At 43.0% G+C, this 17,241-nt stretch overlaps 1 protein-coding gene and 1 long non-coding RNA gene across 2 annotated transcripts in view; one reads left to right on the forward strand and one right to left on the reverse strand.

The window, feature by feature from the left end:
* The window catches only part of CSPG4 (chondroitin sulfate proteoglycan 4), a 53,905-nt gene extending 46,429 nt beyond the window's left edge, over positions 1 to 7,476 (forward strand). The window contains exons 7-10 of the mRNA XM_058156845.1: positions 1,163 to 1,297; positions 1,763 to 1,926; positions 2,737 to 2,920; positions 4,231 to 7,476. Coding sequence (XP_058012828.1) covers positions 1,163 to 1,297; positions 1,763 to 1,926; positions 2,737 to 2,920; positions 4,231 to 6,185 — 2,438 coding nt within the window. The 3' untranslated portion in view covers positions 6,186 to 7,476. The remainder of the gene's footprint in view (positions 1 to 1,162; positions 1,298 to 1,762; positions 1,927 to 2,736; positions 2,921 to 4,230) is intronic.
* LOC131184934 (uncharacterized) lies at positions 2,979 to 10,734 on the reverse strand. Its single transcript, XR_009152058.1, has 3 exons — positions 10,534 to 10,734; positions 4,431 to 4,527; positions 2,979 to 3,365 (listed from the first exon to the last, which is right to left on the reverse strand). It is a non-coding gene; the product is annotated as an uncharacterized LOC131184934 (long non-coding RNA).
* Between the last annotated feature and the right edge of the window lie 6,507 nt (positions 10,735 to 17,241).

The following is a 17,241-nucleotide window of genomic DNA, read 5'->3' on the forward strand; positions in this document are numbered from 1 at the left end:
TCAGTCTTACCCAAGGTCAACCCTGCTTAGTCTCCAAGCCTACACAAGATTAGCCAGGTCTTTCCCCCTGCTGAGACATACTTTTAAATCCTTAATTTGCAGCCCAGCCCAAGGCCGCCACATAAATGAATCTGTTCAAGGCAAGCTTGCAATCCAGACCATGCATTATGCTTACTTCCACAGTAACTTCAAGCAAGGATTGCCACTTTCCATGTGGTCAAGACAAGATATGAAATCCGAACTTTTGCAAGGCAGAGCAATCACTTAAACATCAACAATACAAGCGCAGATTAAACAACAGAATGTTTTAGTGAACAGATAGCCACAATAAAAGTGGTTGGTGAACATTGAATGAAAAAAAAAAGAAGCTAAGCCACACATCAGAGTATCCCAACAGAAAGGCACAAGCAGAATTAGCCTTACCAGAAGTAAAAAAAAAATTCACATCAACATTTTTTTACAGGTCCCAACTGCAGCATCCAGAGGTGGGTTTCAGCAGGTTCTGACCAGTTCTAGAGAACCGGTAGCGGAAATTTTGAGTAATTCAGAGAACCGGTAGTAAAAGTTCTGACTGGCCTCACCCCCATCTATTCTCTGCCTCCCGAGTCCCAGCTGATTGGGAGGAAATGGGGATTTTGCAGTAACCTTCCCCTGGAGTGGGGAGGGAATGGGGATTTTATAGTATCCTTCCCCTGCCACGCCCACCAAGTCATGCCATGCCCACCATGCCACACCCACAGAACCGGTAGTAAAAAAAATTTGAAACCCACCACTGGCAGTATCCAATATCCAAGAGTAGCAGAGGTCAAGAAGTTAGAGTATGAATAACCACCACTGGTGGGTTTCAAAAAATTTTACTACCAGTTTTGTGGGTGTGGCTTGGTGGGCATGGCAGGGGAAGGATACGGTAAAATCTCCATTCCCACCCCACTCCTGGGGGAAATATACTGCAAAATCCCCATTTCCTCCCAATCAGCTGGGACTCGGGAGGCAGAGAATAGATGGGGGCAGGGCCAGTCAGAATTTTTACTACCGGTTCTCCGAACTACTCAAAATTTCCACTACCGGTTCTCCAGAACTGGTCAGAACCTGCTGAAACCCACCTCTGGATCACACCATGTGTCCTTGTATTTTAAGCTTCTTTTTGGTTGTTCATCTCCAGGACCTCTGGAGGGCGGGTTTTCCTTTGATCTATCTGATGGTGAGAACATGTCTCCTGGACACTTTTTTGCTGTGAAAGCCCAAAAGAAACTTGTCATCACTTTGGAAAATAAGCAAGATCTGATGGTGTGCCCAGGTAAGAGATATATACCGACGTCTTCTGTTTCAGAGACAACGTTATACTTTGTGAAAGGCTAGTCTGGTCCAGCTTCTGACTGATGAGGTCATCAGCCTGGCTGTGAAATCTTTCCTGGAGCACCTGTCTCCTGATGTCCCCTCCATTTATGTCCCCAGCTCTACCATTAAACTAAACTTCCTCTCCTACGCATTTAAGTCACTTGTGCCTTCACCAGCGGCGGGTTTCCAATATTCTTACAGTACCATTGGTTCGCCGCATGCGTGCATGTTGCTTTGTGCAGCCACCTCTGGCTTTCACGTGTTGTCAATGCATGTAAGCACTATGAGATGAACATGATGTGTATGTGGAACACATCAAGCATTTAGAACTCGGAGAAATCGTTTCCAATGGTTTCATAAATGAGCAACCTTTTCGTTGCAAGGCATCCTAAGGGGCGGTTCTCCCTATCTTTTACTTTTCAAGGTTCTTCTGAGCCAATCAGAAGTCAGAACCTGAAAGCAGTGACCAATCAAGGAGAAGCTGAAAAGTCTTTACTTTACATCATACGACAACCTCCACAGTTTGGCAAGCTGTTGAATAGCCAGAGGAACAACGGAGATGAGCTGAGAAATTTCACCCAAGCTGAGGTTAAAATATTTGGGACTTTTTTTGTGTGTGATGCAGGCCACCAATAAAAGATCTTAATAATGATCCTAATTGATCATCAACTCTAGGGGGAGAGCTAAAAGTGATAATCTTTTGGGTGGGAGGCACCATTTTCATCTCTTCCTGGTTTGAGTGATGACCGGAATCGGATGTGGAATGAAACTGTTTCCTTTTAACCACGTGCAAACTAGGTCCTACAATATTCTTCCTGAGAAGTGTTTTTTTTTAACAAGGACCAAAAAATAGGAGAAGAAAAGGAACACAAAACCCATACATTTTTTTCAGGGGGGCAAAGTCAGTTTACTGTAACCTGAGTGCACCAAAATTAAGTTGTACAAGACAAACATCATAACAGGGCTCTGATGTCCTCTCTCCCTATGGAAAAATGATACCATCAGGACATGAAAGAGCTTAACTAGTGGCTGTGAAACACCACCAGCATTTCCATGAGGAAAACAGAATGAGAAAGGATACAGGAGAAGAGAGTTTGGATGGAGGGAAGTGGGCAACCTACATATCAACTTTCTCCAACAAGATGTTCTCATGAACGTCAACATCTCCCATCAGCCCCTCAGCCAGAAAGACCCCCTTTCGTGCTGACTTGGTTTTATAGGAGTTGATGTCCACCATATCTAGAGAAAACCAATTGGGGGAGGTTCCTTTTGTGTGGCCATAAGTAGACATGTCTAGAACCCAAAGGGCTAGAGAATAAGCGGTTCCAATCAAACTAACGTTCTCGTTTCTTTTCACCTTAATGAATGTTTTGTCCTTCCTTTGTCTTTTGCAAACAGGTAGATGCTGGGGTGATTGCATACCAACATGATATGCCGCCAGAACCTTTTTGGATCCGTGAGGATAATTTTCACTTCCAAATTTCTTCTCCGTCGGGGACCACAGACCTATTTGTTCTTGGCGTGATGATATCGTTCGAGGCCAGCTGTCCTCAGGGCTCCTCTCAGCTGTGGAGAAATAAAGGTAGGAAGCAGAGACATGGAGACATGCTCAGAAAGCAGATCTGTGGCTGCTAGGAGACTGGAAGGTTTTTAAGGGAGTGGAGTTATTTTGCAATGGTTGGGCTGATCCATGAATCAGAGCACAGTTATCCAACCAACTGTGTACTTCTTAATTTTTTTGTTGTTGTTCGTTTTGTAACAGAGATCTCCACTTCTGGGTGGGTACAAAAAAATGAAGTGGGAAAGGCATGCATACAAAATCCAGAGTTTAGGATAATGTGGGTGTAATCGTGAGCATTGGAGAAGAAAGATGTTCAAGGCTCACATGCAAATATTCATGCCTTTAAAAATGTAGAAACCGGGAAGCGGAGGTCGTGAAACAGGCCTGGATCAGAAAAAAACAGAATCGATCCATTTCTAGCAGTGCCTCTCCTGAGAAATGAGAGCAGGTGGCAGGAACAGAAGCCCTGGAGAAAGGGAAAGAAATGTTCTGTTGTTATTTGGAAAAAAAATATGGGTTACAGAAGTCCTCGATTTATGACCATAATGGAGCCTGCCAAGTCACATGACCTCAGGAGGGGGCCAACCATTGGAACGTCGGAACAGGGTCAGTCATGTGCCCCCAGGGAGAGCTGTCAAAACTTCAAAAAGTAGGACAGAATAGGACAGAGCTGGAAGCAGAGGTGGGTTTCATCAGGTTCTGACCAGTTCTGGAGAACCGGTAGCGGAAATTTTGAGTAGTTTGGAGAACCGGTAGTAAAAATTCTGACTGGCCCTGCCCCCATCTATTCTCTGCCTCCTGAGTCCCAGCTGATCGGGAGGAAATGGGGATTTTGCAGTATCCTTCCCTGGATTGGGGAGGAAATAGAGATTTTACAGTATCCTTCCCCTGCCACGCCCACCAAGCCACGCCCACCAGGCCATGCCATGCCCACCAGGCCACACCCACAGAACTGGTAGTAAAAAAATTTGAAACCCACCACTGGCTGGAAGGGAACTTTAAGGTCTTCTAGTCCAGCCCTCTGCTCAAGCAGGAGAACCTGTACTATTTCAGATAGGTCAAAGACAACCTGTTGAATTTTCTCATGGCCAGGTATGAAGAAAGGCAAGTTAAGTACAGCTCACGAAAGTAGTTTTGGAAGCCAGACCTCTGGAATCTTCTGATGCTACTTTCTTGAACTGTCCTTAACCTGCCTTTCTTCATTCTCTTCCCTTCTTCTATTTCTCCTTCCCTTGTCCATTCTCTCTTTCTTCCATAGCAGCTTCTATATTGCCTCCTTGTTCTGAACCAAGATGACCACCCGTTGTTTCTCCTTTGCTTCTCTCTTTCAGGCCTCACTGTCTCAGAAGCTCAAAGTGCAGCCATCGACATCTCATTACTTGATGCCTCCAACCTTCTTACCAAGGAACTGGAACCAACGAGAGCCTCCTATGATGTGGTCTTTCTGGTGACCAAATTGCCCATGTATGGGGCCCTTTCTCTTCCAGATGGTCGAGTTAATAACAGACACCCCTATTTTCTGCAATCTGACCTTGCTGCAGGTGGACTGGAATATTCTCACAACGGTCCTGGATTCCTGGATGATTATTTCAGATTTGATGCTTGGCTCCGGCACAACACGGTGAAATCTATTCAGCCCCCACAAAACGGAGAGGAAGTGGTTATTTCTGGGTTGTTCAACATCACAGTGAAAGACAGTAATGAGATGCCACCAAAGCTAGTCACCCAAGGAAAAGTCTTACAAGTTCTCCAAGGTTCCTCCATCATGATCTCCCAAGAACATTTGAATGTCATAGATCCAGACAGTTTCCCTGAAGAAATCCAATTCAACATTAGTTCTGAATCTTCAACTGGATTTATTGCTAAGGCCCATAATACATCCGTAGTTATAACCCAGTTCACACAAGCAGACATCAATGCAGGGCACCTGGTGTTTGTTGCCAATAGAACAAGTTCAACTGGAACTTTGAAGCTTGTTGTGTCAGATGGACTCCACAAGCCAATGTCCATTTCTCTGGAAATCATGGTTCTTCCAGCAACCACATGGGCAACCAATCAGACCATCTTGGAAATACCCCAAGGCTTGAACATGGCTTCACTGTCTCACAAACATCTTCTAGGGTCTTTAGACCAAGGAGAGCAAAACACCCTCTATGAACTCATCAGGGACCCAGAGTATGGGCAGGTGGAAGTCCATCAAAAGGCCGTGAGACGTTTTTCACAACAACAGGTGGACAATGGAGAAGTGATCTTTACTTTCACAGATTTGGCCTCCTCCTCCAAAGATGAATTTCAATTCCTTGCCACCTCAGGAGCCATCAATATTTCAGGGATTGTGAATGTAACAGTCAAGGCCTTAGTGAAAACCCAGCAGGAGATTCTTTGGCCCAGAGGAACCACTGTGCTGCTTAATACCAATGTCCTTGATGCACGTGATCTTGCCGACAGGACAAACAGCACCCCTGAATTCAGAATTCTCCAAGCACCTCAAGGGAGCAACTTGGTGAAAGTCTCCAGGGACAACACGGATCGGCCTGTCTCCATCGACACTTTTACCCAAGATGACCTCAAGGAAGGGTTAATTGGATTAGAAATCTGGGAGACAGAAGATTCAGGGCCAAATCTCCAAGAGGATCGCTTTCAATTTGAATTGATTGCAAAAGGTGTGCCCCCTGCCTTGGCCTGGATGGTGTACACCACTGAGACCTTCAACTCCTCAACCCCCTATAGGGCCACCTTGATCAATATGCCTGGTCCCCAGGAAAGCAGCCATAGCTCTACCCCACAGAGCATGACCTCCCCCTTCCAGACTTTTACAATCGTGCCTTATGAATCCAAAATGCCCCCCTCTAATTCCAACAAGTCCCACGTCCTTCCAACAACCAGATCAGGCCAAGAACCAACATCTCAGACAGAAAAGAGTTCTCTCCTGGGCTTCATTGAAGCCAACATGTTCAGCGTCATCCTCCCCATTTGTCTCATTCTTCTGCTTCTGGCTTTGATCCTACCTCTGCTTTTCTATCTCCACAAACGGAACAAAACTGGCAAGCACAATGTTCAGGGGACGCCACCCAAATACAAGAATGGAACGGTAGTGGACCAAGAAACCTTCCGTAAGACTGATCCTAGTCAAAGCATACCTCTGACCACCATCAATACCTTGGAGGCCAAAGAACCAGGATCCAACTCAAAGGGACCCGGGCCGGGAAGACAGCAGGATCCAGAATTGCTCCAGTACTGTAGGACATCTAACCCAGCTTTGAAAAACAGCCAATATTGGGTTTAAGTACTGGAACCAAAGACTAAACAGCCCATCAGTTTCTCTGCAGGATGCCACCATTTCTTGAAGTTTTCTTTCACCTCATCCTGCCATTCCTTCTCCTCTATCTGCAGATATGTAGAACAGATCAAAACCTTTTTAAGAGTATGAAGCTTTGGTGCCTTCAAAGATATTTATTCAGTGGGAATGATGCCTTTGGAGTAGGGCTGGGCAGCTGTGGCCCCTTTGCAACCTGTGGACTTCAACTCTGGGAGTTGAAGTCCTGAATCAGCCATGATTGGTTTAGGAATTCTGGGAGTTGAAGTCCTGAATCAGCCATGATTGGTTCAGGAATTCTGGGAGTTGAAGTCCTGAATCAGCCATGATTGGTTTAGGAATTCTGGGAGTTGAAGTCCCAGGTTGTAAAGGAACCATAGTTGCCCATTCCTGCTTTGGAGGGTATCATAAACTACTGAAAGTCTTTAGAAGAACGAAAGCTTTTTTAAAAGATCTATTTTTATGTCCTTATGGATGCAACAGAGTCCTCAGGGGTCTGCAGATGAAATTTGAGAACCCAAAAGGTAACCAGCCATGATATCCAGAAGCTGGTGGGAGAGGTTTGGGGCAAGATTCGTTGACTAGAAAAGACCATTGTGAACGTATGGAAAAGTGGAACCATTGCAAAGTAAAAGATGCAAAATAGAAAAGGGAACAAGCACCTCTAAAAACACCATTTACCCTTGTGGAAAATTCCAGTTTTTGGAAGACCATGGAAGTGAAATGGGTTTTACGCAGAATTTTCAGTCTTCTTTATCCACACCCTAAATCTTAGGAATTAACAGGGTGATTCCTAAAAGAGAGTTAAAACATGCAGATGGCTTAAAAGTTCCCAAAAGACTGTCAGGATATTTTTTCTTTCTTTCTTTTTGAGAACTTAAGTTTTCAGTGTTTAGTGATTAAATGTCAGTTGATCCCATAAGAGAACAAGCGCACTTGAGTGTCTTGTTCCAACAAGCCAAACATGGCACAGTTCTAGATTACATTTGTGTCATCCTGAATCACTTGCTCCGGCTCCTGGCAGGAATTTCCCACATGGAAAGTTTTTGAAAAGTTGTCTGTAGAAGTTAGTTAGAAATACCAAGGTTGTTTCTTCCAGTATAAAGCCTAAAGAGCTTCTAAAGCTGGTTTCAGAGAGAGAAATAGATTTCTTTAGTAAATCTAGAAAATCTAAGCAAAAGCCATGGTTGAAATCTGGAATTAGAAATAAGAATCTAAAAAAAAAAGCAAGATGAAGGAAGGAAGGAAGGAGGGAGGGAGGGAGGGAGGGAAAGGAAGGAAGGGAGGAAAGAAGGAAGGAAGGAGGGAGGGAGGGAGGGAAAGGAAGGAAGGAAGGAAGGAGGGAGGGAGGGAGGGAAAGGAAGGAAGGAAGGAAGGAAGGAAGGAAGGAAGGAAGGAAGGAAGGAAGGAAGGAAGGAAGGAAGGAAGGAAGGAAAAACGACTAGTTTTCTTCTAATTTTCAAGCTACAATAAAAGACTCCTATCAAAATTCCAGCTACCTATACAACAGGCTTTCTTCTGCTTTTCTGTGAATCAACAGCTGAAGGATAACTAAAAGCCCAGCCTTTATTTTGAAGGAGATATGTATTTAATGCAATTTCATAATTTTGCAAATATTATGTCTGTGTTTATTTATAAATTGGTTATCCTAGGATGATTCTCAGCTCTATTGTGACTTCCCCCCAAGCCTAAAAAGAAGGAAAGAAATCCAGAATATCCTTTTTTCCCTGATCTTTCCTGCGCTATCAACTTTCAGATAAGACTCCAGCAGGAGCAGTAAATTACATTACCCAGCTTTGGAGAGGCCTGTGGTTTTAAATAGTCTGAGTGAAAAGAGGACATTTCACATGCAGAAGACCCAAGTAGGGGAGCCAACATCCATGAAGGTCATCTGAACACCTGAAGCAGATGACTTCTCTATAAAGCAGGGGTCTCCAACCTTGGTCCCTTTAAGACTTGTGGACTTCAACTCCCAGAGTTCCTCAGCCAGCTTTGGCTGAGGGATTCTGGGAGTTGAAGTCCACAAGTCTTAAAGGGACCAAGGTTGGAGACCCCTGCTATAAAGCATAAGACTTGAATCGGTAGGTGAAAAAAATCAGGGAAACAAAGGTTGCATTCCACACATAGTTAACGTGGACCCTTGAAGACCAAATGGCTTCAAACATGATATGTTTGCTTTGTGTTGTGACCTAGGCCCAAGTAGTTATTACCAGACACAATCAGTCCTAAACAAACATATTTCATTAGAACAGCTGAGAATTACTTCATTCTCAGCTTAGTCCAAATTAAATCCAAAACAAAGTCCTTCAGAAAAAGTCCTTTGGCCTTATCACAAACCTTTGTCTTCTTTGGCACCCTGCCAAAGGCTTTTCTTTGCAAGAACCCCACGAAGTTCAGAAACAAGAGACGCCAACTAGAAACCAATGTAACAACGTTGCTTTCCTACAAAAAGCCCAAGAGTCGTTGCTGCTCTTTTAAGCCTTATGGGAGGGGCCAATCATCTCCTAGCCTTACTCCCAAGTCATCCTTTTTGCTTTAGCTGCTCTTGCCTTCTGGCAGCTCTTCACATGAGTGCACTAGGAACAGGCTCCTCCTGTTCCTCTGCTTCTCTGCTGTCCGTCTCTGGAGGCTCCGGAGTCCACGCATTGCTCCCAGATGGCTCTGGCTCCATCTCTACCTCCGACGCAGAACCCTCGTCTGGGCCTTCCCCTGACTCCAGGACTGACCCATGGTACTCCCCAGCCTCCTCACTGTCCGACTCCACTGCTAGCTCCACAGGCTGCTGGCGGACCACAACCCTTTGTTCAAACCATAACTGTATGATTTGGGTGGTTGAGTATTTTAGGCAAACCCAACATTTTGATGGGTACCCAGCTTTGTGTCAATCCAGAACGTGGGTTATCTCCCTTAACTGGATGAAGAATGCAAAGAAAGATAATGAGGAGAAACAAGGGTAGATGTTCTCCTACCATCTTGAAAAGGTAGAATTTCTTTGATAGTAAGGATGTAAGCAACATCTGGATAAACTTTGCCCACCAGTTATAGCTGACACCTGTATGAAGGAGGGAGCTGGATTGATTAATGATTGTATCATGCTGTAACTAAGGTGGACCCACTGAATTTTCTCTCGGTGGAATTTTCTCTTCTAAGTGGAAGTGCACTAAGAATCCATCTCTCATCCTACAAAGGTGAGACCAATCCCTTCATCCTTTCTCTTCCATAAATCCTCAAGGAATGCTAGTGACATTTCAGAAGCACCAGGAGACACCAAGGTGCACCTCCCAAAAGGAATGAGAAGCACAGATCTCCATGAGTTGGTTAAAAGAAATGCCCAAACATTTGGAAAAACAGCTCTGGTCCCATGTTTCTTCATGCTGATTGAGCAATTTGGCCAACTTTGTAAAGGATAAATAAAGCAGGTTATTTTTAAAAATTGTGGGTATGTGGAAAATTCTGGGGGGGGGGAGAAGATGCCTTTTAAAGCTGAGCAAAGATATTTGTCTAACCTTCACATTTTACAACTGGAAACATCTGGAATCTATCTTTGAATGCATGGTTACAGCTTTGAACCCATAGTATTTATTTCCATCCCTGTGTTTCTCAACCTTGGCTGGTTGGGGAATTCTGGGAATTGAAGTCCCCCCAGCTTCAAGTTGCCAAGGTTGAGAAATCCTGATTCTACCTTATTTCTATCAGACAAAGGAATACACCGGTTGGTTTATAATGCCTTTGAGTAACTCCTGGAAACACCAGGAAATATCCTGGATAACTCTAATAACTGTTGGATCAGCATGGGCCATTTTCTTGGCATCAATCCAAAAGGTGACTTCTGACACAGCTGCGCATCTGAAATATGGACCAGAGACCAACTGTATGGTTATATATAATTTCATCTACCACCAGTAGAATGAGAAATGATTGATCACTTTGGTCCTAGGTGGTCTTCTCCTTCTTCAACTCCCCCTCCCAAGGTGGTTGGGCTACACTAACCATTGTTATGGCAGCTGCAACCTGATGCTTTTGAAAAGCCACCCAACTGGAGAAGACTGTATGGAATGAAGTGGGGAAAAAGGATTTCAGGCTTTGGTTTTCATGTGGCCCAAGCCGAATGGGAGAACTTACATTTCCTAGTGAACCTTCACCGAATGTAGAACATCCTGTTTTTCATCTCAAATTTTCTGGAACAAGTTCCAGGAAGAATCATTTTTCTCTTTCTGTTTTGTTTTCTTCCGACATGTAGAAATCCTGTTTCTTCCACCCTGCTCCACACAGGGAGGCAGAGGGTAAAATAACCACATGAATAATGTCAAACACTCACCTAAGTAAATGTCAAATGGTCATCAACAAACAGCTGCAGTCCACCACCCCACCGGCCCTTTATGAGATTTTTACAGCACAACCACATTCCTGCTGCAGTTGTGAGCCAAGATCTGGTCTTTGTGAGACCAGCTTCAACCACACACACACACACACACACACACACACACACATCTTCCAGTTTTTACAGCCAAGTGTCGAAATTCCCCAGGAGGGTGAAAAAATATTTTTCAGTATGCAATCTCCAGACTTAAGGACACAACTTTCTGAAGCGACGTGGTTGTTGCACGAGTCGCATCCAATTTTACGAACTTTTTTGTCACAGTTGTCAAGTCAATCACTACAGTTGTTGAATTACTAACATGGCTCTTAAATGAATCTGGCTTCCCCCATGAATTTTGCTAGTCAGGATCACATTACCCCGGGACATTGCAACAGTCATAAATATGAGTCAGTTGCCATATGCCTGGATTTTGTGTTCAGGTTACAATGGTCATAAGTGTGAAAAATAAGTCAGTTTTTCAGTGACGTCGTAACTTTGAATGCTCATTAAACAAATGGTTGTAAGTCAAAGACTACCTACATACCCCACAGTTTTGAAGAGATAGTTGCTATGTCCTACTCTATTTATTCCCCCAAAATCTTGTCTTCTAGTTGTGTGATTTTAGACACGAAAATAATGTTTGCCGTTCCAATTCAGAATGTACTCTGGTGAACTCTGCTTCAAATTAAATTCAGTCTCTTTTCTCTGACTGGGATAAAGGGAATGTAAATACATGTAACACAAGGAGACAGGCTAGCCCAGCCAGATTATCAATACTTTCAAAATCTTTCAGTTTGTAGAATTCAGCGCCAAGTGTACAAATTGTGAAATGGCTGCAGCAACCAGCTTTTTCATTATTTTCCACCACTCAGTGCCTTTACAGCCAGGGGAAACAAAAATAAGATTAGGTCCATTTTACAGATCCAGTGGCTGCAAATTCAACACGATACCAAATGTACAGCTAACAAGATCCAAAGACTCAGGTTTCGCCAAGCCTATTTAAGCTATGCATAAGTTGGCAAGAAGTGAATGTTGGTCTCTTTGATTTTGGATTTGGGGTTGGCTGGGGGATTCTGGGAGTTGAAGTCCAGACATCTCTAAGTGGCTGAAGTTGAGAACCATAGCTCTGGGGAAGCAAGTTGTCCAAACAAGACCATTTCTGCTCAGCAAAGGTTATATAAAATGGTGTTTGTTGGATAGCAGATGTCTCCTGGTTATCTCTTGGTTGTCCCAGAAATTACACAACCCTTCCTTTTGTCAGCTCTTTGAGATAATCAAACCCAGAAATAGATTGTAGAGAGTCCAGGAATGGACTTTATTGTTGTAGGGCAGGGGTCTGCAAACTTGGCTCTTTTAAGACTTGTGGACTTTGCTGGCTGAGGAACTCTGGGAGTTGAAGTCCACAGGTCTTAAAGTTTTCAAGGTTGGAGACCCCTGTTCTAGTCCAACCCTTTGCTCAGGCAGGAGATCCCATACCATTTCAGACAGATATTTATTTTATTTGTCAATCATATATAAGATAACAGGTAAAAGTATAAACATAATTTGGATGCATGAAAAGAGTAAGTAAAAAAGGAATATTAGGACAGGGACGGTAGGCACGCAAGTCTCTATTAAGGAGAAACTTATGTCCAGTCTCTACTTAATAGAGACCCTGTCTCCTCCCCAAAAGTTTGAGCGTTACATAATTTTGGCATGAGAGGAGAAATATCTTGAGGCTTTGACAAATCTGACCGTGTAAAGGCAGGGTCCAAAGGCTGGGTGAGAACCACACAAAGATTTGGAGGAGACAACCAGGAAATCAAACAATATTTGATGCTGGATATGAGAAACACAGCTGCAGGTAAAATGACCCTCCAGGTCTTTAATCATCTCCCCTATTGGTTGCGCTGAACAATTTAACATTTGATGGAACCTGCTGGGTCAGGTGGCTGCTGGGCCCAAGGCTGTGCGGCCTTGTGGTGTTTGTGCAAGATGTCCAGAAAAGTTGAAGCCTTGCAAAGTGCAAAGGAGGATGTTGTCTTTACTGGAATAGCAGCTATCCCCAGATGAATAACGCCTCCTTTGTCCTTAAAGATCTACAAACCTCACCTGATCCCCACACAATGACAGGGAGGAGAAGAAGCCGGAAGGATCGAAGGCAGCAGGTGGTGGCTTTTGTGTTCCACAATAGCGGCTTACGTAAACTTGAATCGGAGCAAGTCTTAAATAACTGGGAATTTCATTCTCTCGGTTTTCTCCTGGGAAAGAAATCCCACCCGTTGGTAGTTAGGGCAGGAGGCGGTATCAAGTTTGAAGGTGCAGACCATTCTCAAGAATGGAAGGAGCAACTGCCTACTTTTACCGTTCAGTTTAACTTTTCGAAGGTAGTTCATTTCCTCGTTTTGCAAACAGATGATATCATAAGCTTGGGCTAAGTTTAGCTGCTTATCTGCCACCCCATTAACCTTAGATATATATATGTCACTTCTGGACTTTGGGATTCAAAGGATGCACCATTAGCAATGGACAAAGAGTAATCTTGAGCAAACTATCAGCTCTAGAGAGATAAGCAGTAGCTCAACTGGGTAACTGGAGACCTTGGAAATGTTTTAAGGCACAACTGAAATTTTTGAAGTTATTAGTCCTCATCATCCTTTGCCCCAAAGTTCTGGTGGAGAACTTTCAAGAAGATGTCTATTGTCATTGATTGCTAGACATGCAAAGTGTTGGTCATTTATTAACATTAGAGCATGCAAAACATGTTTATGTTCATACAATAATCTAGTTGAGGTTCTCCGGAACTTGTGCATGTCATCCCTCACACTAATTTGCAAAGAGAATAGAAGCTGCATCTGTATTATTTTGCATCTGTTAGCTAGAGCAACTGATTCTTCTCCACCCTGGTGCCCTCCAGAGTTGCTTGATTCCCATGGAGTACCCATCGTCCCCAACCAACAGGTCTGGAGGATAATGGGTTTTAAAGTTCAATATCATAGGAAGGCACGAAGCAGAACTAGGGAGAAACCATAAAACACAAATCCTGTTTTGTAGCTTTGTTTTGCTTTTTGTGAATTTAAGAGTTTCCATCTATTATCTAGAACAGGGGTCTCCAACCTTGGTCCCTTTAAGACTTGTGGACTTCAACTCCCAGAGTCCCTCAGCCAGCTTTGCTGAAGTTGAAGTCCACAAGTCTTAAAGGGACCAAGGTTGGAGACATCTGATCTAGAAGCTAAAGAACAAAGTGAGACCATAGTTGAGTTTTCTACTATGGACAAAAAAAATGAGCGGGAGGGCTTTTTGCTTCCAGGAGACAAATGACCTCTGTTCAGACAAGTAGCTGTTTTAAAAAAAAAGATAGTTTTGGCTTTCATATGAAATGGAACTTTATGAAGTTTGGCTGTCATATGAAATGGAATAGTAAAAAAATAATATTGAAGGTGAAATGGGAGATTGGAGAGAGAAAAGACAAGCTGCATAGTTCTGTAAATCCAGTTGTTGTTTTTTTAAGTCCACGGTTTCTTGTTTTTCTGTCTGGCTTCCTCTTCATTTCCACTGTTAAGCATGTGGATTTTATTTTTGTAAAAATTCAGCTGGGAGGGAGGCGAAGTCACATTCCTCAGATTCCAGAGGAGGAGGAGAAGAAGAAGAAAACCTGACATTTTGCATGTAAGCGACTCTATGCCAGGAGTCCAAAATTGCTGAAGGGGGTTTACTGTGTATAAGCTGGGGGAAGAGTTATTGCTTTGGTCATCTTTGGAACAATGGACAAGCATGATGGGGAATGGAGCTCCTTCCTTAAACTTCTACCCAGGGAAGACTGAAGGAATAAAATGATCTCTCCATGAGATGGTGCCAACCTGTAGAAGATCCAACAGGCTGGAGGGTGTTGAGTCACTTTTCAAACGGAATACAAACACACCCACACCCTCCACACATTTGTTGACTTTGACCCAAGAACCAGAAACATCAGACCGTGTTCGGCCTTTCTCTAATTCAGTTTCAAATCGAAATTGGTCAACCCCATCATTGGTGAAGAATATCAATCACCGATCTGGAGGGACAGAGTCTGCTGTCTGCTTTAGTGTTATTTTTTTATTATTATTATTTATTTATTTATTTGTCAATCGTATATAAGATAACAGGTAAAAGTATAAACATAATTTGGATACATGAAAAGAATAAGTGAAAAGGAACATTTGGACAGGGAAGGTAGGCACGCGGGTGCTCTTATGCACGCCCCTTACAGACCTCTTTGGAACGGGGTGAGGTCAACAGTGGACAGTCTTAGATTAAAGTTTTGGGGGTTTGGGGAAGAAACTACAGAGTCAGGTAGTGCACTCCAGGCATTGACCACTCTGTTATCTAGAGTTTTGTAGTGTTTTGTTCTCTCTCAGCTCTTCCATGCTCCATTTCTCTCTTCCGTCATCACTTTCCTGTGGGATTTTGGTGGCTAGGTGGATGGATTTTGGAATCGGTGGGGCCAAATGATTTCTAATTGCCCCTACAGTAGACTTTCTGCTCATTTCCATGGTGGGAGACCTTCCAGTTCCATCTCTGATCACCCTTAAGAATGGAGCAACCACAACTTCTGGAGAGAAGCCATTTCACTGATTAATTGTTCTAACTGTCAGGAAATTCCTCCTTAGTTCTAGGTTGCATCTCTCCTTGATTAGTTTCCATCCATTGCTTCTTGTCCTGCCTTCAGGTTTGTGTGTGTGAAAGTATTTAAACTATGAACATACATAAACCTTTCCAACAAGATATTGTTTTCTTCTTTCTGTTGGTTACTTTCTTCTTTTTTTAATTGAAATATTTCCTTTTATTTATTTAACAAACACTAACATCTTGAGTTCTGAAGAATTTGTGTTAAAGGAAAGAAGGAAGGAAGGAAGGAAGGAAGGAAGGAAGGAAGGAAGGAAGGAAGGAAGGAAGGAAGGAAGGAAGGAAACAACAAGAAGCAGCTGAAGGAAGAAGGATTAAGTTTAAATAAATTAAACAATCAACAACATATGTACAGACTGAAAAAACTTTGCTGAGCTAAGGAGGGACAGAGAGAAAGAGAGAGAGAGAAAAAACAGAAAAAGGAGGGAAAAGGTCTCAGCAGGGTCGGGCTTGGAAGGAGAAATCAAACGGAAGAAGTTTTAACGCGCAATTAAATTAAAAATACAAACACCAAGAGAAGGAAAGTCCTATGCTCTACTTGGTGGCTGTAGAAGCAATCTATACAAGAAAAATTCAGTTCAGGCCTTTTGCCCCTGGGCTGGAACGACAGTGTTGTGATACGTTTTAAAACAGAGCAAACATATTGCTTAACTTTTGAGATGTTTTGACTGTAAAAATATTAGTTGAGGGGAGCCAGGGATGGGAGGACAATGGAGCAATGGAACGGGACAGGAACTTTCTTTTGCACTGAAAAAAATCCTCTCCCTTCTGTTTATGTCCCTCTTTATAATAAAATTTGCCTTGCAGTCTCGGAGCCTCAGCCAGAGTAGAGTTGAGACAAAACTAGCAAAATTCTGGACCCCTTTTAAAACCTGGCAGGCGTTTCGAGCCCTCGATACCCAGGAAAAGAAAATGGAAAGACATGTCAGCAAGTGTTTTAGTGATTATGCATTTTTCACTTGTGGTTCCTGGCGTGGCCTCGTTTCAGATTCCAGGTCGCTTTGAGAATCGGAATCTGCTCGCGTCTCTTCCCCACAACAGCCTTAAGCTTCCTTTCGCACAAAGGGGAATAACCGACGTTCCATTTCAAGGGAAGTCGGGGCATTTTGAAATCAGCGCAAAAATATCCCATTTTTTGTGCACGGCCCAAAGGGATCCTGGAAACAACGGATTTTCCTTTAACAGGCACTGAACTGCTCTGAATCTGCAAAACAGATGTTTTCCAAAAGCCTCCTCTTACACAAATTGCCAAAAAAAAAAAAAAATCCCCCAAAATTATTTTATGGCATTAAGGAATGGACCGAGATAGGGGTCTGTGACCAGTTTTGAAGAAGACTTCGTCTTTTAAAAATGAGAAGATCTGTTTCTAGATTTACTGACAACTTTAAGGACGGATTTAATCCCATACTGAGCAAATGGATATTCTCTCAACTTTTTCAATTAGTTTTTTTTTCCCCCTTTCTGTTATTTTAGTTTAAAATTTCACTTATTGGCTAACTTATAGAAGCTCTTACTGGGAAGGGCTCGTAATAATCCCAGTCGAATTTCTGTCTCAATATTCACCAGTCCTCTTAAAGGTAAACACAGGGACGATGAATTATTAGAAGCAAAGCCCATTTGGGAAAAATGGTGGTTTTCTATTTTTCCAAAAATAGAGAGCACACAAAACCTTCAGGTTCTGAATTCCGCAAACCATGGAGGACATGGATTCATCTCCATTAATCAGGTATTTGGACAAGGAAGGATCCATTCGGAGACATCTGAAGACTTCAAAACACACGGGAAACTCATCTGCAGTTTTAGCCCACAAGCCAAAGAGAGAGAGAGAGAGAGACTGCTGGAGACCCATCTGCCTCAACTCAAGGAAAACCAGAAACACCCTGGACCATTCTGTGGCTCCCGGTATTATTTTGCTTTCACCAAACCACAGGCTGAAAAAAAAGAGGCTGGATCGAAAATAGCATTGGAAACCACTAAAATATTTCTTTTTTTTTTTTTTTTTTTAATGCCCTTCCTGCATTA

Source organism: Ahaetulla prasina, chromosome 13, assembly GCF_028640845.1.
Source record: "Ahaetulla prasina isolate Xishuangbanna chromosome 13, ASM2864084v1, whole genome shotgun sequence".
In the NCBI taxonomy this organism is placed as follows: Eukaryota; Metazoa; Chordata; class Lepidosauria; order Squamata; family Colubridae; genus Ahaetulla; species Ahaetulla prasina.